We start from the raw sequence: 23,869 nt of genomic DNA on the forward strand, positions 1-23,869 counted from the left end.
TTGACCTCTTTACCGTGTGGAGTCTTCCAGTCCATGAACATGGTATGTCTCCATTGATTTAGAGCTTTTATGATCTAACTAGTGTCTTTGTAAGTGTACAGATCTTCTATGTATTTGTTAAATTTACACTCAAGCATTTCATTTTTTGAGCAATAATAAGTGGTATTTTAATTTTGATGTCAGTTTATGTGTGTTTATTGCTAGTCTACAAAAGTACAATTGACTTTTGGGTGTTGACCTTAGGAATTCCACTCTGTGTTGCAGGCACGTGTGGTGTTTTGTGGCTGCGCATCCTCTCTGCTTGCTGTGTAGCCCATCATGTCTTTTTCACCTTTCCTTCCCAGTCTCTGTGCTGTCTCCTTCTTTTCTTAGCTTGTTTCGCTGACGCTCCCTCCCAGGGCGATGGCACATCTGGGTGTGGGAGTCAACACCTGGCCTTGTTCCTGGCAGGAGTATTTAGTGTTTTTTTGCCATTAAGGGGAATGTTAGCCCCAGGTTCTTGCTGCTGATCTCTATCCAGGGGACGAAGTTCCCTCTGTCTCCATCTCTCTGGAAGTTTTCATTGTAAGTGGGTGCCGAGTGTCATCACTTTCCTTTCCTGTACCCATTTCTAAGCAATTTTTAATTCTTTGTCCTGCTGGTATGGTGTTTTTTTCATTAAAAAAAATTTAAAGTTTAAAGTTCTTTTTTTAATTTAAAAGACAGAGTGACACACACACACACACATACACAGAGATCTTCTGTCTGTTGATTCATAACTCCTGGTTCCCAACAGCTGGGGCTGGGCCAGGCCAGAGCCAGGAGTGAGGAACTCAGTCTGGATCTCCCGTGTGGGTAGTAGAGACCCAAGGACTTGAGCCATTGCTGCTGCCTCCCACGCACGTTAGCAGGGAGCAGAGGCAGAGGTGGGACTCCAGGCGCTCTGGCGTGGAGTGTGGATGACTCAGCAGCGTAACCTGCTGAGCGTCAGAGCCTGCCCCTGGCGTGGTGTCTAGCGCTGATTGGTATGTGATTTTGAGCATTGGAACATCCGTGGCGTTGCATCCGTGGATGGAGCCCCGTTGGGCCAGGGAGTACAACTCTTTCTAAGCATCACTGAATTGCTGGGGTGTTGTAAGGAATTCTACATTTATGTTCATGTTTTTACTGAGATTTCTTTTAGTTACTTGAAAAACTTTTACAGAGAAAGGGAGAGGCAGACAGACAGAGATTTTCTGTTCTCTGGTTCGCTCCTCAGATGGCTGCAAAGAGTTGGGGCTGGAGCAGGCTGAAGCCCCGAGCCCAGAACTCCACCTGGGCCTTCCAAGTGGGAGGCAGGGGCCCAAGTCCTGGTGTATCTCTCACTGTTTCCCCAGGCATATTAGCAGGGAGCTGCATGGGAAGCAGAGCAGCTGGGGTTTGAACCAGCGCTCGGACGTGGGATGCTGGTATTGCAGGCTGCGGCTCAACCCGCTGTGCCACAGTGCCTGCCCCTGTATTCATTCTTAGAGCGTGTTTGCAGCCGTTCATGGGCCCATTCCTGGAATGGCCGCTTCAGGGGCCAGCACTGCAGTATAGGTGGTAAAGCCGCCAGCTGTGATGTTGGCAGCCCATATGGGCAGCAGTTTGAGTCCTGGCTGCTCTGGTTCTGATCCAGCTCCCTGCTAACGTGTCTGGGAAAGCAGCAGAAGATGGCCCTTGGGCTCCTGCTCCCATGGGAGACCAGGTTGAAGCTCCTGGCTTCTGCCTGGCCAGCCCAGAGAGTTTGGACAATTGAGGAGTGAACCAGCACATGGAAGCTCGCTCTCTCTCTCTCTCTCCCCCTTTCTCTCTCTGTAACTGTGCCTTTCAAATGAATAAAATAAATCTTTAAGGAAAAAAAAAAGAATGGTTGTTTTAAAGTCTGTTCTGCTAGTGCCTCCTTTCCTTGGTGGGAGTGTGTTGGTGGTCTGGGTCCACTGGCTGAGCTCGTGGTATGTGAGCTTGCATAGGCCCCTGGCACTGGGGGTTTGCTGAGGCTCTGTGACCTTTGTCTGGGCTGGTTTCCTGGGTATAGCTCTTGTGGGGGAAGGGGGCTGCCACCTCTCACTGCTGTGTGCATGTGAGAGTCCTGGCTCCTGGGATGTAGCGGGTAAAGTCGCCGCCTGTGATACCGGCAACCCCTGTACGGGCACTGGTTTGTGGCCCGGCTGCTCCACTTCCAGTCCAGCTCCCTGCTAATGTGCTTGGGAAAGCAGCAGCAGATGGCCCAAGTGCCTGGGCTCCTGCCACTCACATGGGAGACCCAGACAACGCTCCTGGCTCCCAGCTTCAGCCTGACGCAGTCCTGGCCGTTGTGGCCATTTGGGGAGTGAACCAGTGGATAGAAGATCTCTCTCTCTCTCTCTGTGTCTCTTTCTCGGTTTCTTTCTGTGACTTAACCTTTCAAATAAATAAAGAAATATTGAAAAAAAAAAAAAAAACAACCCAGTGAGGTGTGGCTCCCGTGGCCCCACACGTGTTCTGTGCTGAGTGAGGAGGCGGGCTGCCTCCTTTCCAGCAGGTGGGGGTGCCAGGCCTGGCTCCACTACCCAGCCTGGGGTGGGGTGGGGGTCGCATCCAGCTGGGGACCTCTCACGCCGGCTTTGCTGCTGGGGGCGGGGCTGGAGCCCTGGCCTTTCACTGTCTGTGGCCTGCAGGGGGGCTTACTGCCTAGAAGTTTCTTTTCTTTTTCAAGATTTATTTATTTACTTGAAAGTCAGAGTTACGCAGAGAGAAAGAGAGAGAGAGAGGTCTTCCAGCCATTGATACATTCCCCAGTGGACACAGTGGCCAGAGCTGCTCTGATCTGAAGCCAGGAGCCAGGAGCTTCTTACGGCTCTCCCACGTGGGTGCAGGGGTGTGGGGAAATTAGTTACATGATGGTGCCCAAAGGAAGTAAGGTGGGCGGAATCCAAAGTTGTTTACCACTAAAACTAATTGGCTGCACAACATCAGGGGAGGTAACAAAACTAGTAACAAGTGTATAGACATATGGCTAGTCTATATAGACTATAGACTAGTCTATATAGTCTATATAGACATATGGCTAGTCTATATATATATATTTTGTATGCTGCAAACATATGTAGAAATATGTAATTGAAAAATTCGATTTCATAGGTTCTGCCTTTTTATTTTGGTTTTCCAAATTTCAGAATTCAGTTTAGGTTCGCATTATTTACTTATATTCTTTTAATGTTTTACAAATATTTATTTATATGTATATTCTTATCATTAAATGCTTTTTCTGAGTGATTTTGTCTATTCTCATTTCTTTTCAAAATTCTTTAGTGATTAAATATGACACATTTAAGGGCCACAGTGTGGTATTTCAATACATGTATATTATGTGTATTGCACAAAACAGGATGGCTAAGATTTTTCATTCCTTCATGTTACTTTATGATTGCAGGTTTGAGGATTCTTCTGTTTGCTCATGCAGAAGCACAGCTGAGACTTGAACGCAGATATGTAAATATCAGATGCAGTATCTTAACCACTGTGCTGAACACCTGCTCCATTCAAAGTCATTTTAAAAAATAAGTAGAGTTAGTGTTTGGCCTAGATGGTAAGACACTGGTTAAGATGCTCATGCCGTATGTCGTGTCCCAAGGTACCCAGATTTGTTTCCTGGCTCTGGCTCAGGACACCAGCTTCCTGTCCATGCAGATACTCTGAGGCAGCTGTGATGGCTCAAGTAGTTGCGCACTTGTCACCCATGTGGGAGACGTGGATTGAATTCCTGGCTTCTAGCTTTGGCCTGGCTCTGCCCGAGCCATTGGGGGAATTTGGGAAATGAGTCAGCAGATGGGTGGTCTCTCTCTGATTCTATAAGAATCTCTGGCTCTCAAATAAATAAATGGATAGTTGATGCATAAATGAAAAGCAGACAGGATACTGTATTTGTGTGTGTGGTGGTGGGGTGTAGATTAAGACTTAAGAGACAGAGTGAGCAGTTGGTGTGGAACAAATAAAACTACAGAATTATTTTTGAGGCATTGAAAATTCTAACTGATTGGAAAGCATAACTGTGCAATTTTGTAGGTATAATATGGTTATGCAAATAGACATCAAATTCCTAGAGAGTCATACTGAAGTATATGGGAATGAAGGGAGCTGACGTCAGAGGTAGGCTTTAACTACTTAGGGATTAGAAAAATGTTGACAAATGCTGAGTTTTGACAAACGCTGGTTTTGTAAAAATTCCTTACGCTATTTTCTCTGCTTATCACCTCAGGGTAATCTTTGTATGACAAAGAGATGCTATCACCACGACTTAGGAAATAGGAGCCATTATTTTTGGAAGCAGAAGTTTCAGCGGGAGATATTGGAGGTTAATGTATTCAGATCCACTTACTTACATACACACAGATTTAGTTTTGATTATTTATTTCAGCCAACAGCAATTAAAATCCAGATCCGAAAAGATCAATTGGCAAATGGGCGAAGTGTTTTTTTTTTTTTTTTAATGAAAGTTCTTAATTCAACCAACCAATGAACCAAATTCAGACGCAGAATATAGTAGAAGAAAACAGTCAGCCACTTTATGTCCCATGGTCTGCAGAGTTTGTAACTATTTGAAAGGTTATCCTGGGTTAGTCCTTCCATAAACTCCTGGGAATCGTGGATCTACACAGCCGATGTTTCCACAAAATCCGTGTTTCTGAAATCTCGGGATACACATTCCTGTCCAGGGGGAAACTTATAAAAGCAGAAAACCAAGCCACTCAACAACATGAGGAGGGCAGACAGAGCTGCCACTAGAATGGCACTCCCGGCTTCCTGAGTATCCGGCTGGAAGGGCAGATGGAAAGAGGACGGGAAGGCAATGCCTTGTACGTTCACAACGGAGTAGTAATTCCAGAACGCAGTGGTTAGGACACAGGCACTGGCAGTTATGTACAGGACGCCAGAAGCCACAAATGGGTTGAAGAGGGTGTTGGCCCGCACAATGCCCATGTACACATTTCTAAGTGCAAGGATGATAAAGGCCTTCCCCAGAAGCCCTAGGAGGCTGGCAGCCAGCAGGAGGTGTTGAGATACACGGATACTGAGAGGGAGGAAGGTATCATTGTAGGTGTGTCGGTGACAGAATTTGGTATGTCCGTCGCTTTGGTTGGAATCGCGGTGATGGTGATAAATGCAGGTTCTCCATATTCCCACACTGGCAACGCCTTTGGGGAAGAGCGAGGGGTCATCCATGTACCACAATCGCCACTCCGCAAGGCCCATGGAAGTGCTGAGGAGGAGCCATCCTATGGTGGAAACAGCAAAACCTGCTACTTGGCGATTGGCACTATTGACGAGTGAGGTCATGGTGGCAGCACACCCGCTAGAACTGCAAACAAACACAGGGCATCATGAGGGCGGGACTCTTGGGTCTGGCACAGTCCTCCCTGGGACACAGTATCAATAGCAAAGTGCTATGCAAGAGGACATCAAAGAGGTCATGGGAAATGCAAGTCAAAAACCATGCATGGACTTAAAAATTCCTTGGAACCAAAAATAAACACAACTGATTTTTAATTCCAGTTTTGCACAAACTTTTTGTGTTACACTCCTATATTCACAACAGGAAACATTTGACGCTGTCTGCTGGAGGGGGCAGGCATTCTGCACACTGTGGAAGTTTCAGGAAGGACCATTTAAATGCACAAAACTTCAAGTAATCGGTTCCACTGCTAAATGCTGGTGCACAAACATAATCAAGGTTCGTCACAAAGATGCTCATCGAAGCACACTAATACTGAAATGTGCAAAATACTGTCTAGTCTAACAGTAGGGCTTTATGGAATAACATGCTATATCCACACAATGAAGATATATGTCAACATTAAAAGTGTAAGTGAGCCGGCGCCGTGGCTTAACAGGCTAATCCTCCACCTTGCGGCGCCGGCACACTGGGTTCTAGTCCCGGTCGGGGCACCGATCCTGTCCCGGTTGCTCCTCTTCCAGGCCAGCTCTCTGCTGTGGCCCGGGAAGGCAGTGGAGGATGGCCCAAGTGCTTGGGCCCTGCACGCGCATGGGAGACCAGGAGAAGCACCTGGCTCCTGGTTTCGGATCAGCGCGGTGCGCCGGCCGCAGTGTGCTACCGCGGCGGCCATTGGAGGGTGAACCAACGGCAAAAAGGAAGACCTTTCTCTCTCTCTCTCTCACTATCCACTCTGCCTGTCAAAAAAAAAAAAGTGTAAGTGGACATACAAGATGTAATATTGTATGCCTGGCACTTTTCACTTAGCATAATGGCTTCAAGATTCACCCGTGTTGTAGCATGTGTGAGAAGTCTGTCCATTGTAGTGTTGTGTGTGTTGAGGGGTGGGGAATTCTGTAGTATGGGCATAACACCATTTGTTGAGTCATTTTTAGTTTATGGACATCTGGACTGTGTTCATGTTTTGTCTATTATGAATAATGCTACTGTGAAAATTCACGATTATGCACACACACACAAACACACACATATATATGTATGAGTCTGCATTGATATATTTTCACATTTTCTCTTGCATAAATGCCTAGGAATAGAATCGCTGGGATGTATACTAAGTGTATATTTGACTTTTTAGCAATTGCTAACCCATTTCTACAAGTCATCACACTATTTTACATTTTCACCAGTAAGATAGGATAGGTTCCAGTTTCTCCACATCATCTCCAACATTTTGATATTTGTAGTCTTTTATATTGGAGCCATTCTAGTCACCATCTCATGTGACCAAAAGGAAGAATGCTCACAATACATCCAGTACAGACAACTTGTTACAAAATAGTGTGTGGATATAATCATGGATAAGAATTGAACTGGAAGGCTATATGCTAATTATTAAAAGAAAAAAAATTTTATTTGAAAGGCAGAGTGATCTCTTTCTCTACTAGCTAGCTATCCAAATGCGTGCAACAGCCAGAACTGTGCCAGGCTAAAGCAGTGAACTGTGCATTTTGTCTGGATCTCCTATGGAGATTCAGGACCCCAAGTATTTGAGTTATCACAGTTACCTCCTAGGGTGTACATTAGCAGGAACCTGGAGTCAAGAGTGGATCCAGGACCTGAATGCAGGCATCCCAAGTGGCGGCTTGACTGCTGCTCCAAATGCTTGTCCCAAGAGAAATGTGTAACTGCGTCTGAGGGTTCTGACTTTTTAAAAGCTATTTGTGTTGTGAGGAATCACACATATAGAGAAAACATGTGTACAGTTCAATGAATTCTCACAGGGTACACACCCATGTCTCTACCACTGAGTGTGCTACAGCTATCACCACTTCGTGGCCTTTACAGTTCTGTCACCTCAGCATGCCTCCCCAAATACCCCCAGACAGTGGAATTCAAGTTTGTCCAGTTTTCAAAACAGGCTCCTTGAAGTCGTCATTCCCTTGTGACTCCCTTCTTTCATTCAATACTGTGTGTATTTCTGACATTCATGTAATGATGTTTTTAATGGTGCCTGGCTGCTCAGTAGTTTTAGATATTCTGTCATAAGCATGGTCTTTTAAAATTAGAAATAACAAAAAGACTTCATTAAAAAGTTGTCAGACTGTGGAAGATTAACTAATACTGGAGGCTAAATAAGAAGCAACTTCAGAAAGTTTATGTGAAAGTGGAATTAAAAGTAGGCGTTTGTTTTCATACAAAAGTTTTTGCTGCAAAAAAACAAAACAAAACAAAGCAAAAACACTGGCCCTTTGCCATAGCAGGTTAACCCACCACCTGCAGCACCAGCATCCTGTATGGTTGCTTCACTCCAATCCAGCTCCCTGCTAATGCTCCTAGGAAAGCAGCTCCTGGCTCCTGATTTCGGATCAGCCCAGCTCCAGCGATGTGGCCATTTGGGGAGTGAACTAGCAGATGGAAGATCCCTTCCCCCGCCCCTGTAACTCTGCCTTTCAAATAAGTAACAAATATTTAAAAACTTTTAAAAATTGTTTTCTTAACACATGGAAAATGTGTATCAAGGAAAAAAAATGTATGGGGTTCAAACTCAATTTAGCACCTAATTAAACTCCTACTTTAATTCCATTTTCTATGAAATTCTTGAAGTATATAATTTAATACCTACATAGCTTCTTGGGGATCTACTTATCTGGGCATCACACATTGTATGTCCAGGACTATCTATACGTATTATGGGATATTATTTATATTCATAGCCTTAGAAATGAAGGAAACTCTGACACAGAGTGTAACACGAGTGACCATTGAGGTCACGATGCTATGTGAAATAAGCCACATACAATAGGATAATACTGTATGACTGTACTTACATGAAGTACCCAGGGTAGTCACATTCATAAAGACTGAAAGTAGTGACCGCTAGAGCCTAGCGGGTAGGAGAGCAGGTGAGGTGGCATTTCATGCAGATAGGTTTCAGTTGGGGGTGATGAAAATGTTCTCGAGTGGATAAGACCTGCCCAACAATATGCTACTTACCTAATTAACTGTGGTGGGATGAGCAGACCTCGCCAAGATGGCACTGGCTAGCGAATGGCAGTTACTCAGGAACTGGCTTCGGAACCCAAAGGAGCCTGCGTGGCAGTTACTCAGGAACTGGCTTCAGAACCCAAAGGAGCCTGCCTAGCAACAGGCAGTGATTGGTTATGGCACAAACCATCCCTTGATCAGACTGGCTGCCTTGGCTAGATAAGCTGCTGCACCAACTGCTAGAGTCTGCAAGCTGCTCACCTCTAGCCCGCCTTCACCTGACCCCCAGTGTCTGTGTCTTGACTCCACACCTCTTGCCCCCACTGTGTTTCTCCTCTCAAAACGAATCCACAGCAACAGTTAACATAGTCAGCGTTGTCATGCATATTTTACCACCATAGGAGGAAAAAGAAAGAGGGAGGGAGTGTCCACTAACCAGTTGTGCAGTCTCCAAGTGAACCAGAAGCAATGTCAGAGAAGGCTGACAGCTCACAGGGCCAGCATGGCTGAGGATGACACAGTACCTCCATCGTGGGCTTCTGGATTGAGGCAGCCGTAGGTATCGTCCCCACTGGTAGCCCAGTGTTCAGGCACCAGGCCCTCTCTTTAGCCCTCCACTCTGGCCAACATCCACACTCCTTGTCAAGTGACCACCTTCTCAACTCTCAATTGCTAGGCTGTGCATGCCATGACAGTAGCCATTATGTCATGGGCCATGACCATGTCATAGGAGCCAGCTTGACAGCCATTTCATTATAAACATCCTGTCCAGTAGGTCTCCCTGGCACTCATCCCCTTTAGTTTTTTTTTTTTTCTTGTAAGGATTTATTTGAACAGTAGAGTTACAGAGAGGGAGACATAGATGTCTTCCACCCACTGGTTCACTCTCCAAATGGCCACAATCGCTGGAGCTGGGCCAATCCAGACAGAAGCCAGGAGCTTCTTCTGGGTCTCCCATGCGAGTGCAGGAGCCCAAATACTTGGGCCATCTTTCGGTGCTTTCCCAGGTACATCAGTAAGGAGCTGGATCAAAGGTGGAGCAGTCCGGACTCAAACTGGTGTCAATATGGGATGCTGGCCTTTCAGGTGGTGGCTTTACCTGTATGCCACAGCACCAGCCCCAAGGATTTAGTTCTTCTTTAAATGTTTTATGGAATGCATATGTGAATCCATCAGATCCTAGACTTTCTTGTTGGGAGACTTTCAATATCTGTTTATTTATTTGAAAGGCATAAATACAGAAATGAGTTTTGGGCTCCTGGCTTTGGCGTGGCGTAGTCCTGACTGTTGCAGGCATGTAAAGCATGAATTCACAGGTGGCAGATCTTTTTGTCTGTTTCTTTCTCTTCTCTTCAAATATATTGAAAAACAAAAAATGATAAATCAGGTTTTCATTGCGTTGGTCTTTTGCATTAAAATTTTTTTTGTTTACCAGTATTTGAAATGCACATCGGACTTTTATCATGCTACACCATAAAGCATTTTTCTGTTTGTCCAAAAGATGGCAGCACAAACACATCAAATAAAGTAGTAGCAAAAAAAAAAAAAAAAAAAAACCAAAAAAAACCCCACAAGTGTATAGACATATGGCTAGTCCTATAGAAATCCCCCTGTAAATTGACCGTTTAAGTGATTGGTTGGTCCTTAGCCCTGCCCCAATGACTCTGCAGTTTTGTGCTATAAAAGGTTCTGTTTCGCACGAAGTAAATGAGTCCTTGCTAGACTTGGCTCCCCGCTGCGTCTGATTGTCTCCGGGATCGGGAGGCTGGGGAACGGGCGAGCGGCGCACTTACCTTTCCTCGGACCCAGTCCATCCTTGTACGGGTGGACTAAGACCCAGCACAGGGGCCCAAGGACTTGGGCCATCTTCCACTGCTGTCCCAGGCCACAGCAGAGAGCTGGATTGCAAGTGGAGCAGCTGGGACTTGAACTGGCACCCAAATGGGATGCCGGAACCGCAGGCGGGGACTTTACCCACTACACCACAGTGCTGGCCCCGTCTAGAAGTTTCTTTCGTGAGGCTGCTCCGCCGAGGGCCTCAGGCTGGGGAGAGTGTTCTGGGGGCCTTCTCTGGTCTGTGCCCACTGGCGTTTCTGAGTTGCTGCCTCTCCGGCTCTGAGGCCGGGATGTGCTGGGAGACAGAAGACCCAGTGAGCCCAGCTGAGTCGGTCCCAGGCTGCCTGGGCCGTGAGGTCTCCACCGTGATGAGGAGCATCCTGGGTGGTCCTAGCTGCCCTGCGGGAGGAGGAGGGACCAGGACGCGGCAGAGTCGTCACGGCTGTCACCTCCACCTCTGATTGGTGTTGAGAGCGGCGCGCCGGGCAGTGAGGGTCACCAAGTTTAGGTTTGTGGGGTCCTAGCAGGCACTGCCTTCCCTGCAGGGTGCAGGCTCAGGGTGGCCTCCGTCCCGTGGCCTGCTGGCCTGTGTTCTCTCCACGCCGTCATCTGCTCCTGACGCTGATGCTTTGCTTCTTGGGGCCCCCGGTCGGTGTTGAGACTGGGTGCACGTTTGAAGAAGTCCCTCTGTACTGCTGCAGGCCGGGCTGGGAGGGAGGGGGGGACCGGCTGGGTGACGGGGACCCCTCTCTCTGCCAGGAGCGGCTCCTCATGAGCCTCCTGCCCCGCAACGTCGCCATGGAGATGAAGGAGGACTTCCTGAAGCCCCCTGAGAGGATCTTCCACAAGATCTACATCCAGAGACACGACAACGTGAGGTAGGGTCGCGGCGGGGCGGGGGGGTGGGGGTGGTGGTGGTGCGGGCCGGAGCTGAGCCTTGCTCCGCCGGTGCCGGCGTCTTGGCTGAGCCTGCCACACGCCTCGCTCCTTGGCTGTTCCCGTGACAACCTCAGGAGGTGTCACGATTATCCCCATTTTACAGGTGAGGCAAGTTAGCCCTCCAGACACTCCAGGGTGCGCGGCGCACTTTCTGTCGGAGTGTGATGAGCTTAGAACAGACTGGGCTGCCGTAGGGAGTTGACACTCGAGGTGGGTGGACTCGGAGGGACCCAGACGCCTGCCTGTCCACTGCCCTCTGCCGGCTCTTACGGGTGTTGCTGCCAGGCTGTGTGCACTTGGGCCCCTGAGGTGCGCTGGTTCTGCCTTCCGTCCAGTACCGCAGACGGGTCCCCGTGAGCCAGGGTTTGTGGACTGTCCGGGCCCCTGCTGTCCCTGTGTGCTAAGGGCGTGGCAGCTCAGCAGACGCTCATTCACGCCCCGCCTCCGGCTGCTGCGTGAGGACCCTGCAGAGGGCAGGGGTGAGGCCCTGCTCTGTCCTGGAAACATTTCAGCCTCAGGAGCCAACAGAAGAGAGGCTGGGGAGGAATGGAGCGGTCGTCAGTGAGAACAAGCACCCGGGGTTAAGTCAGGGCTGTGGGGCAGGCCTGTGGCGCAGGGCGATGCCCGCATCCCACAGGGGAGCCCGCGTTCAGGCCCGGCTTCTGCCCCTGCCCCGCGTCCCGACGGCAGCAGAACGGGGCCTTCCTCCGAGCCCAGAGCGACCAGCGTTGTTTCTGTTCAGAGCTTCCTTGGGCAGTGACAACAGGCGAGGCAGACAACAAGGGGACTGGAAGCCTCAAGGAAAACCCAGCGAGTAAGATGCCCGGGGGGCACTTGGAGAACGTCTGGAATTCTGCGGGACTGCCCGGGACGAGCGCGTGCAGAGCTGGTCTGAGCCGTCTGGAGCGCACAGCATGAGGTCAGCCGCAGCCCCAGCCGGCGCCCCGGTGCTTCCCCGTGCTTCCCCGTCTGAGGGAACCCTCGCTTGCAGGGCTGCGCGTGGTTGGCTTCGTTTCTCAGCAGGGATCTGTGAGACTGTGGCTCCCACGGACAGAGCTAGGGCAGGCGGCAGAAGCCCCCTGAGGACCCTCGGCCTGGACTTCTGGGAGAAAACCTCAATCTGCTGATTTAAAGGTGTTCAGAGAAAAGCCGTCTACACAACCGAAGGGAACGCGTTCTCCTCCAGCCGGGCAGAGCCATAGGCGGTAGAAAGTGTTTGAAAAACCCCATGAAGCAGAAATTGCAGATTTGAAAAATTACTGCAAGAAAAATCCGCTGTTGCACACGGCTCAGCAGCACTGAGCGGGCAGGAGGCAGCAGCGGGCGCTGCAGGGAGGGCCGGCCTGCACCGAGTGAACAGGGCATGGAGATGAAGGCGCCCGGAGACCCGGGTGGGGGACGCGCACACATGCGCGCACACACACACACACACACGCCACCCAGCGGATCGACACGCGGCTGGGAGTCCCAGCTGAGAGGGAGGCGGGGTGGGGCACGTGGAGAGGAAGTGGGGATTGAAGAAACAGCAGCCAGAGATGTCGCCCACGCTGGGGAAAGCATCGACCCACATCCGAGAAGCTCCGTGTACTCGGAGGGTGCGTGCATGGACACCCGCTGTCAACGGACGCTCTGAAGCTGAGCACGGCAGAGCAGCCGGGGAGGGACCACTCAGGCCCTGCAGGGGCTGCCCGGTCAGACCCACAGCCAAGTTCTCCCCGGGGCCCAGGGGGCCGAGGCGGTGGGGGCAGGAGCAGCCCCGTCAGCAGGTGTATCCCCTGCCCCGCCCTGGTGGAGAGCCAGGGACCCTGATCCAGTTTTCTCCGTGGCTCCCTGGGCCATCTGGGACGTCCGCTGGGTGCAGAGTGGACTCCTGCTGAGGGCAGTGACGTTTGCTGGGCGCCCTTGTCCACTGCTGAGTGCCGGGCAGCTGGAGCCGTGCCTGCCCACACAGCCCTCACCATCGGTACCTGGCGGATGAGCCAGTGAAATAATGGACGAGTTGAACGCTGACGTTGATGAATGACTGAAACACTTGCCTGGCTCGTCTCCGGTGCAGGGCCCAGATGGGCAAGTGGCCTGGGGTCCTGTGCCCTCCTGGGCTGGCCTGTCTGTGGCGACACCCTCTGCTGCGGCCCACATGGCCCCTTTCCTCTTCTTGGCGTGGATAGCTTCTGTGTGGGGCTGTGGGGCTTCACGTCTGGGTTTAGGGAGTCCCAAAAGAAAAAGCCAGGAGCATCTGGACCAGGGGAGTGGGCCATTAGGACCACGTTTCAGCGTCTGTTCCGCAGGGAGCATGCTGGGGAAACGCTGGACGTGTCTTAGTCTCTGCACGGGGCGGCTGTGTCTGCGGGCGGACGCCGTCTCGCTCCGGCCCACCCAGCTCCGTGCTGCGCCGAGCAGACCCCCAGCCGGTCCTCACCGACCGAGTTTGCACAGCACTGCAGCCTGGCGTGCAGGAAGTCGCTGCCATTGAGGGCCTTGTGGTCACCCCTGTCCGGCTGGCTGAAGGGGCCAGGGAGGGTGTGCAGGGGCCCAGGCACCTCGGGAAAGCACGCTGCTGCTGCTGGCCATGCCCAGGCACGTGGTCTCCCTGGGGTCGGCGTGGGGGACAGCGAGCCCTGACCAGCTCAGTGGCTGCCCTCCCCACAGCGTCGCTGAGCCCCAGTGTTCTCCTTGTGAAATGGGAACGAGGAGGTCCTGCTGTCCAGCCTGCACGAGGAGGACGTGGGTGCCCCTGCCGCTCCAGGGGTGCGGTCACTTCCCGAGGGACGGGGAGGAGGGGCCCGTCACTGTCCCTGTCACTGTCACCGCTTCTTTCTCTTGCAGCATCCTGTTTGCGGACATCGTGGGCTTCACGGGGCTGGCGTCCCAGTGCACGGCCCAGGAGCTGGTCAAACTTCTCAACGAGCTCTTTGGCAAGTTCGATGAATTAGCCACGGTAAGCAGCTCCGCCGGGCAGCGGGAATTCGGCTGCAGTTGCTCCCACAGCACGCTTTGCCGGGAGGGTTCCGGCCATGGAACGGGAGCTGGACTGGGGTGAAGCTGCCCTGCCAGCCGGTGGTCAGTGGCCACAGGTTTTAGCCTCGCCCTTCACCGACGCGGACCTAGGAGGCGACGCTGCACCGGCTCGGCCAGCTGCCTGCCATTGAGGGCTCTGGGCACACGGCTCAGGCTCGGCTCAGCCACGTGCTGCCTTGTGGAGTTCTGGGCGTGGCACACAGAGCCAGTGGCCGCAGCCTCAGGGTTGGAGGCGGCTGTGGCCGTGGCTCTGTGGGCACTGCCTCCGCTGAGCTGCTGCCCTCCTGGGATGAAACTGACAGCAGCGGCCATCTGCCCAGCTGCCCGAGCTGGCCTGGGAGAGGGCCACGCTTGCTCAGGGCAGGCTGCCTCCTGGGACTGGAAGTCCTTCCTGGGACTGTCCCTGGCAGATCCCACGCAGGAGCACGCGTGTTTGCATTCCCAGATGGTCGAGTGGCCGATACTCGCTGGGGGTCCTGGTCTGGGGTCTCAGGAAACGCAGCAGTAAGCCACAAGGGGTTTGCAGAGCAGGCAAGGGGCCTGCAGGGCTGGGCTGCGAGCCGAGGACCATGCAGGCTGGGGGAGGGCGCTTGCCCCCCCGGGTTTCCCCGCTGCCTGGCTGCTCACGGCAATAGTGGGTCCAGCGCTGGGCTGCACCCTGCTGGCTCACTCCACTCCGCTGGTGCATCCCCCCCTAGACGTAGCGGCCCCCGTGCTGGAGGGGACGGCTTCCGAGGCCCCTGCCCACCTCCCAGGAGTCACCTCTCTCCCTCTCCAAGAGGCCTGTCAGGCTCTGGTGCCCGGGGTCCCTGGAGCCCAGCCCAGTGAGACGGGAGTGTGTGAGGAGCTAGCAGGAGGCAGGGCGGGGGCGCTGAGGTCGGGGTGTATGTCGGGGTGGGGTGGCCAGAATTTCCCTGGATGAGGGGAGGGAGGGGCCGCCTGGGCGGGGGTCACTGAGGTGCAGGAAGCCCGGGAGGCCGTGTGGACGCCGGGGCGGACGCTGCTCCCTTTGGACGGTGCTGGGAGGTGCACGGCCCTTTCTCCCTGGCGGGGCCGGGTGCTGCTTAGGAGGCTCTGTGGACAGGAAGGGGAGCTGACACACAGGTGCCTTCCTTCTCCCAGGAAGACGAGAGTCCCGTGTGCCCGCCCTCTGCCAGCCCTGATTGTGGCCTCGGGTGCTCTCCCACCCGCGCCTCCCTGTGGCTGGGCCCGGGCCCCGCAGAGCTGCCTCCTGTTGGCTGCTTCCTGCACGGGTGGCAGTGCCTGCCCCCACCCCGCGGCCGCCCGGACCCTCTGCTGTCCGTCTCTCCCCGTCTCATCCCCACCTCCCTTCAATCCAGGCGACCTCTGATCTGCTCTGTGCGCCTCAGGTTGGCGTCCTCTAGGTCCCTGTGTGGACAGCGCAGGGAGCGCTCTGTGTGTCTGGCGTCCCCTCTCCTGCACCGAGACCTGTCCATCCGGGTGCCTGTGCAGCCGTCCCCGCCTTGTCCCCCGGATGCTCAGGACAGCGGCGGGCACCCTGGCACACATGCAGCAGCGCAGGTTTCTTTCCTCGGAAGCACGCGGTGGCTTCTCTTGGGCGAGGCTGGGTTGCCCGCACTGACTCTGTCCTTGGGGGCCTAATTCAGAGAAACAGGCATTTCGTGTCTTTTCTGGTTTATCCCTAAGGAGTTCCTGCGCTTTGATGGTACTGAAGGTGCTATTGTTAACCCATTTCTGATTCTCGGGTGCAGTGTAGCAGAGTGTAGTGGAGGTTTTTGTATTCATTTTGTAGTTCTGAAGTTCTCTTCAAGTCATTGGTTTTGGCAGGTTTTTGTGGGTTTCCAGGGAGGTCTTGATCACGTTGTTTGCAAATGAAAGCAGGATGCATTGTTGCTTTGTCTTGTGCCTGAGTGCACATGGGGAGGGCAGGCCCTCCTGTCTCCTTCTCGCTCCCAGGGAGAGCCGTCCACCCTCTCTCGTTAAGTCTGGCGTTAGCTGAGTGTGTGTGTGTGTGTGTGTGTGATCAGCAAATGGAATCTCTTTCTGTGTCACCCTGCCTTTTACGCAGATGGAAGTAAAGAAACATTGCCCAGAGAATTGTTTATGTCTCCTGCAACTTCCCAGGCCCTTGTTCTCTCCATCATTGCGAGCGTGGAGATCTTGAATTCTTCCAGATTGGTCAGTTTTCTGTGTCGCCCTGGGTCATCAGGTTCATGGCCCGCGCGCCTTGCTGTGTCCTCCGTCCGTGGTGAAGAAGCAGCCCCACCCCACAGTGTTCTCTGCTCCGACGTCTCGCTGGCCTGACGCTGATGACGATCTCTGTTCCTCTTCCCTTTGGTTGTCATCAGAAAGTAGGCGTCTTCCATGCTGTGAGGTTGGGTCTCTTGTGTCTTTCTAGTTAAAGTTTGTTTCCAGTTGGGTTTTGCTTTTATTTTTTGTGCCATGCAACAATCTTGGTTAGGTGTGGAGTGTTCAGACTTCTCTTTGAGATATATTTATTTGAAAGATACGTATCTTGGGGCCGGCACTGTGGCATAGCTGGTAAAGATGCTGCCTGCAGTGTCGGCATCCCATATGGGCGCCGGGTCGAGTCCCAGCTGCTCCACTTCCGATCCAGCTCTCTGCTGTGGTGTGGGAAAGCAGTAGAAGATGGCCCAAGTCCTTGGGCCGCTGCATCCGTGTGGGAGACCTGGAAGAAGCTCCTGGCTTCAGATCAGCTCAGCTCTGGCCATTAAGGCCAACTGGGGAGTGAACCAGCAGATGGAAGACCTCTCTTTCTCTTTCTCTCTCTCTCTTTCTCTGCCTCTCCTTCTCTCTCTGTAAATCTGACTTTCAAATAAAATAAATAAATCTTTAAAAAAGAGAAAGATATGTATCTTCCATTTGCTGATTCATTTCTTTAAATAGCCACAGCACCCAGGCCAGGGCCGGGCTGAAGCCAAGACCAGGAACCCCGTGTGGTCTCCCACATGGGCCGTCTTCTGTTGCTTTCCCAGGCGCATCAGTGGGGAGCTGGATTGGAAGTGGAGCGGCTGGGACTCGACCTGGCGCTCTAATGCAGGAGGCTGGGATTGGGAGCAGCGGCCTGGCCTGTGGGGTTTGGACTCCTAGCTGCTGTGGCCAGCTGTGACCTGTCGCCTCCTAGGACCGTGGTTTGTCCCCTCTGTCCTTTGTTCCCTGTTTGCTTTTCCCGCCTTTATGTGGATTTGTTGAGTACATTGTATGATGCTGTTTTACTGTGTTTGCTTGTTATTAACAGTAAATCCCTTTACTCCATACTTTCATGGTTCCTTCGGGCTTTCCTAGTCTATTTTGTAACATCTGGTGTCACATGATCTGACTCTGCCGTGTAAGAGCCTCACTTCTGGGGCGCAGCAGGTTAAGCTGCCGCCTGTGATGCCGGCATCCCATACTGGAGCACCAGTTCAAGTCCCCGCTGCTCCACTTCCCATCCAGCTCCCTGCTAACCCTCGGGAAAGCAGCTGAAGATGGCCCAAGTGCTTGGGCCCCTGCCCCCATGGAGGCGACCCTTATGGGGTTCTTGGCTCCTGGGTTCCACCTGACCCAGGCCTGACTGTTGCGGCCATTTGAGAAGTGAACCAGCAGGCAGAAGAGCTCTCTTTCACCTGCCTTTGAAATAAATAAAATAATTTTATTTTTTGGTAAAAAGAACCTGACTCCCGTTTCTTGCCTGTGGCCTTTCTGAATACATTGCCATGTCTCAGTTCTTCCTGTGTTGAGGCTGCTGTATGTTGTTAGTATGTTTGTTCACACGGTCCGTTTCCTTTGAGGGAGATTTCAGTACAAGGAGCTGCTTCGTGCGTTTGCGGGGCGCTGTTTCCCTCTCTCCACCCAGAGGCTCCCTGGCGTCTCCCGTGGGCCGGCGGTGATGTTCCCGCCTTCGTGGTTCTGCGGAGCTCCTCGTTTTGCCTCCGTTTAGAAGGGATTTCTCTCCACTGCTCGTCCGATGCTGGGCGGACGGCTCTGCTTCCTTCTGATGGTGGAGCCGCTGCGGTCGCGCTCTGCGTCCTCTCTAGCGGGAAGCCTGCCGTCGGCTCGCGCTCGCTGTGGTGCTGGGGCTCTGCTCGGCCTGGAAGCCCTTCCCTCTGTCCTGGTGTCAGGGCTTTGATTCTGCCGTGGTTTTCTGTGCTCGCAGTTCGTGGAGCTTCTGCATCCGTGCATTTACCATTGCGTCTCATTGGAGCCTGAGGGGTGGGGAGGCTTAGCGGGCCAAGGTGCTCCTGTGACACCGGCATCCCTGTGGGTACCGGTTGGAGTCCTGGCTGCTCCACTTCCAATCCAGCTCCCTGCTAATGCACCCAGGAGAGTAGTGGAAGATGGCCCCTGCACCCACATGGGACGTTCACGTCTCCTGGTTTTAGCCTGGCCCAACGCTGGCCATTCTTTTTTTATTTTTTTAAGATTTATTTATTTATTTGAAAGGCAAAGTTACAGAGAGACAGAGACAGAGACAGAGAGAGAGAGAGAGAGAGAGAGAGGTCTTCCATCTGCTGGTTCACTCCCCACATGGCTGCAATGACTGGAGCTGTGCTGATCCAAACCAGGAGCCAGGAGCTTCCTCCAGGTCTCCTACGTGGGTGCAGGGGCCCAAGCACTCAGGCCATCCTCCACTGCTTCCCCAGGCCATTAGCAGAGAGCTGCATCAGGAGTGGAGCAGCCGGGACTTGAACCAGCGCCCATGTGGGATGTGAGCATGCCGGCAGCAGCTTGCCCAGTGTTGTGCGTTTTTAAGTGAGTGCTTGGATCTGCATGAGTCCCTCTCAGGGGAGCCCCTGGCGTGTGTGCTCCTCTGATGTGCTCGCCGTGGGGCCGAGTCCCGAGCGCCACGGGTGCCTCTTGGAACAGACTGTGCCTTCCCGGAGCTCTCTGTGAAGGCCGGGGGAGGGAAGCAAGCCCAGAGCGCGCTTGCCTCGGCTTGGCAGTCGCGGTGTGGTTGTCGGTCACGGGCTTGGCAGTCGCGGCGTGGTTGACGGTCACGGGCTCGGCGGTCGCCGTGTGGTTGTCAGTCACGGGCTCTGCAGTCGCCGTGCGGCTGTCGGTCACGGGCTCGGCATTGCAGCGTGGTTGATGGTCACGGGCTCGGCAGTTGCGGTGTGGTTGATGGTCATGGGCTCGGCATTGCAGCGTGGTTGACGGTCACGGGCTCGGCATTGCAGCGTGGTTGTCGGTCACGGGCTCGGCAGTCGCGGCGTGGTTGACAGTCACGGGCTCGGCATCGCAGCGTGGTTGACGGTCACAGAGGGGGCGATATCTTTTTCCCCATTGATGGAGTAGTTGGTGGGCTTGCAGCGGCCCTGACACTCGTGTGTTTGGGAAACTGGCCACGTCGCTGGACGTGATGGAGAAGCGCTTATCCTGCTGTCTTCCTCCAGCGTCACCTGGTTGGGGGTGGGGACAGGCCTCTGTCTGGATGTCAGTCTCCTTAATGGTGCATTTGCTGGCCTCAGCCCATAGTCCCTCCAGCTGGGACTGGCGCAGCGCGGGAGGCCCCGGCGTGCACCTGCAGAGGTAAACCAGCTGGGGCCCGGCTTCCTGCTGGCTGTGCGCTGGGAGCCCGTCCTGGGCCTGCCTTGGGGTGGTGAGGGCCTCCTCGTCCTGCTGTGACACTCGGGATCTGTCTGGGACCTCCCGTGCCCACGAGCACATGGTGTTGTTTTGGGTTTCAGCCCCGGTGTGGCTACTGCCTGGCCAGTGTGTGGGTTCCGAGTCAGGAGGGGGCAGGCGACAGCGCCAGTGGCCAATTTGCAGGACTGAGCTCTGGGCCACCCCGCGTGTGAGGAATCCCAGGGGGACGGACCCTCACAGGCTGTGCTGTCTCCAAATGTGGCCACAACCGGGGACTTTGTTGTCCATAAGGACCAACACCAAGGAGTGTCCCAACAAGAATCCAGTGTGCGTGTAAGGTTGGATCATTTGCATTGCTGTTGTTTGTCTTCGCGCCCCCTTTGGAACACGCTTGGCTTCAGGGTGCACCGAGGTGTGAAGTCGGAGCAGATAATACGACGGCCCCCTCCGTACCCACAGAAGTGTGGCCTCAGCAGCTGCTCCCTGCCTCCTCAGAGCCCCAGATGCCCGTGCACCCTGTCCTTAAGCCCCTCAGTGCCACCACCTGGGGTGTCAGCCCCGGTCACACCCACCAGCCCGGCGACAGCTGTGACTGGCTCTGGGGTAATGTAGGGCAGGGACAGTGAGAGGGAACTCGAGGAAGTTGGTAGAGAAATGGAACTTAAAGATGAGTATATTCTGGTGCAAAAATCGGACGTCCACATCTGTTTTTTTTTCTGTAATATACATTTCCGTGAACTGGGTGTGGCACCAGGGAGTGTGGGCCGGGCTGGCTCGCACAAGCGAGGTGAGGGCCCAGGTGAGCGGCTGCATCCCCAGGAGGTGCTGGTTCCTGACATCCCAAGACGTCAGGAAATAGCCCATCACGTGGGAGGAGAAGTGTAGAGCGTTCTCGTTTCCCTCTGAAGGTGTGATGTTTTAGTCTCTGGCGTCAATGGACGGTAGGCAGATGAACAGGAGAAGGTCACAGAGCTGTGAACGGGTGAGCGTGGGATCCACGCCCACAGCAGGAGACTCGGAGGAAGGGGCACGTGTGGAAGCATTCCCGGCATTCTGGGGTGCAGAGGAAGTGGGGGCAAAGCTGCTGGGGGTGGGGCTGGGGCTGGGGAGGCAAACACAGGTCAAGTCTCCGGGGTGACCTCTGTGGTCACCTCTGTCCGGCCAGGTGTCACACCCTAGCATCTGCTTCCCCTGAGAAGTCTTTGCCTGGCCGACCGGGGGCCTCAGGACAAGGCTGTGTGCACCTGCTGTTGGCTTGTGGGTGCCAGTGCTGCCTGCAGCCCCCCACACCCGGCTCCCAGAGTTCAGAGGTGGCCGGGCTTGGTCTCCTGCACTGGTTGGTGCAGACTCTCCTCCTGGGGTCGTTAGTGCTTTTCCTTGGGGATGTTTGGGAGCCCCTCCCTTTGTGGCCCTGCCTTCTGTGCCGTGGTCCCCGCCCATCATGACTTGGGTTCTGGGGTCCCTTTGGTTTTCAGGTCTCTTCCATGGATGGCTGTGGGCATCTGGTGGCTTCTCCCGGGCAGAGGGCGCTGGCCTTGTCCCCCTCCGACCAGGTCGAGGTTGACCAGGGAACGGTTTGTCACATGACCCTGCCCTCACTGCCCCCCACCCACCTTGCCCTGTGCTCCCCACACGTGGCTCAGATCTCGTGTATTTGGTTGGCAACATGGTGGTTTTTAATTCCATCACTTCTCTTCTGCATTTAACAACTCCTGGTTGGGGTTTTTCAGGGCACAGAGATAGGAGATTTGTGTGCTTTTTTTTTTTTTAAGAAAAAGACAGATTTTGCGGTCGTGTTAGGATTCCAGGTTCACTGGCCTCCGCTGCCTGGATCCCCATGTGCTCTCCCTCGCTGCTGGAGACCTCGCAGACGGAATCATTACTGTCTCCTCCGGAGGCTGCTGCGTGCAGTGTCAGCGGCGGGGGAGGGAGACCTGCGCCACACCGGTGCTCCCGGCTGGTCCCCACAGTGCCCCTCTCTGCGCCCCGTGCCGGGCAAGGCTGCCACGCTCAGCCACGCTCAGCCACGCTCAGCCACGCCGCTGCACACCCACGGGGTTTCAGAAATTCCCTTCTGCCTCCCGGCTGACGCAGAGGCGCTCCTCTGTCTTTCTGCGGGAACAGGAAGTGGCTGCTTTGGAGCCCAAACTGGGTTAATTCAGGCTTCTGCGCCTTCTCCTGTGGCTGCAGGAGCGGCCACGTCCCGGGACGTCCCTGCTTCTCAGAATCGAGGCGTGGGTTGGGGGCCCTGCCTCAACCTGTGGTCTCTGGGCAGGCGGGGCTTGGGCGTCTCGGCTCTGGGCCCACGTGACTCCTCCTGTCACCAACCCTCTCGTCCTGTTGTGGCCGCAGCCTTCTCGGCACTCTGTGACCTTCTGGGGCCAGCGCTGGAGCCAGGCGGGGGCCAGGATGCTAGTGTGTGTGGGTCCCTGCTGCCCTGCACCCAGGTCACCTGTGCAGCCTCTTGGATGTCCGTGTGTGGGGCATGGCTGTGCCTGCTCTGGGAGGGGTGCTGTCCTTTCCATGTCACCGCTCTGGCAGGTGCACCCCTGGACACACAGGGAGGCTAGAGCTGGGAGGACACGGACCCCGTCTGACCGTGAGCTTGTGCTCCTGGGCCTGTGACTGGCCGGCTGGGGGCCCATGGGAGGACCCCACTCTGGCTGGTGTCCTGAGGGTTAAGGGACCACCATGGTCGTGCAGAGGGTGGGGGAACCCTGGACCAAGAGTGCACTCTGGCCAGTGTCTGTGACCAGCTCCCTACCCATGGGAGGAGCCTGTGTGGTCCAGGACAGGGCAGGCCCAGCCCCTGGCCTTGGAGGCCGGGCCCAGTGTCCTCTGACAGGTTGCAGCCTCTGCTCACGTCCTTGCCGCCTGCGTGTCCACGGCGTCATGAGCAGAGGGAGGTGTGGGGGTGGTAGGAGCAGGCATGGAGCCGTCTGCCCGGCTGTTCTCAGATGCTGCACGGTGGCTGGGACTCCCTCTCAAGGTGCCTGTGTCACCAGGCCTGGGTCTGTGCAGGACAGTGGGGGCAGCTGTCCACTTGGCTCTGGGCAGGCTCGTCCAGGGACAGGCCTGGGCAGACCTCGGGCCATTCAGCTGCTCTGTTGACCCCTGCCCAGCCCAGGTGCTCTGTGCTGATCCTCCTGCAGGAGTGGGGGTGCGGGTGAGCTTGGGCGGGGGAGCACCAGGATGCCTCACCCCCGGTGCCCCTGTGTGCACCCGGCCACAGGAAGTAGCTCGCTCACAGCAAGGGAAGGGGGAGATGAAACCCCGGCTGGAGGCCATCCTGGGGCTGTGAGCTCTTGCCTCACTGTGGGGCAGGCTCCCTTCCCGGATGCCTGTGAGAAGGGCTGGGCGCAGACTCGGGCGTCAGACTGTGTCCGTCCAGCTGTGTGTCCAGCTGTGCGTCCGCCCAGCTGTGCGTCCCTAGACAGGCGGCAGAGGGACGCTGCTCAGTCAGTATTGGGGGACATGCTGCGGTGTTTCACAGGATGCCACCTAGGTTCTCATGCAGTGGGGTCGCTGTCTAAAAACCCCATCCACGCTCAGATCCCTTGGAGGTAGCGTCGTGGCGACAGCAGTAGCCTTAAGACGTGCAGGGGCCCGGCGTGGAAGCTTCTGGAGCTGCCGTCTTAATGTGTGCCTTGCCGTGAGCTAGGGAGTCGCTGCGCTCACCTGCAGCCGGCTTCCCCCGGCCGCCGCCCCCTTCACTGTGGCCCGAGGTGGCTGCTGTCAGACGGGGCGCCCCGAATCTGCCGACCTGGAATCTGACGTGACTGTGCTCAAATCCTGTCGGATGTTGGGGCATCTTGCGTTTGGATTTTTGGGTCAGAGATGCCCAGCCTGCAGAGCCCGTTCCAAGTTCCCCCACCCTGGAAACCCCACAGCCTGAAGCCCTGTGCCTGGCAGTCCTGTCGGGGGACACACCCCTGGATTCTGCGCCCTGCTGGGCAGAGGAGTGGACGGGCATCCAGCGCCCGGCCGTGTCTCGTGCTGGGGAGGTCAGGGCCGAGGACACGGGGACAGGCGTGGCCCCCTCTTTCCAGGGGCGCTCACCCCACACCCATGACACTGCACTGGTGGTCAGGG

General features: G+C 54.7%; 2 protein-coding genes across 2 annotated transcripts in view; one reads left to right on the forward strand and one right to left on the reverse strand.

Moving 5' to 3' along the window:
* The window catches only part of ADCY1 (adenylate cyclase 1), a 96,334-nt gene that overhangs the window by 25,926 nt on the left and 46,539 nt on the right, over nt 1-23,869 (forward strand). Inside the window, exons 3-4 of the mRNA XM_062178598.1 lie at nt 11,012-11,130; nt 14,018-14,129. Of these exons, the coding sequence (XP_062034582.1) occupies nt 11,012-11,130; nt 14,018-14,129 (231 nt within the window). The remainder of the gene's footprint in view (nt 1-11,011; nt 11,131-14,017; nt 14,130-23,869) is intronic.
* LOC133749960 (claudin-34-like) lies at nt 4,723-5,316 on the reverse strand (the record flags this gene model as incomplete). Its single annotated transcript, XM_062179329.1, has 1 exon — nt 4,723-5,316. A coding segment is annotated over exon 1 (594 nt), but the record flags the coding sequence as incomplete, so codon positions are not given.

This window comes from Lepus europaeus, chromosome 20, assembly GCF_033115175.1.
Source record: "Lepus europaeus isolate LE1 chromosome 20, mLepTim1.pri, whole genome shotgun sequence".
In the NCBI taxonomy this organism is placed as follows: Eukaryota; Metazoa; Chordata; class Mammalia; order Lagomorpha; family Leporidae; genus Lepus; species Lepus europaeus.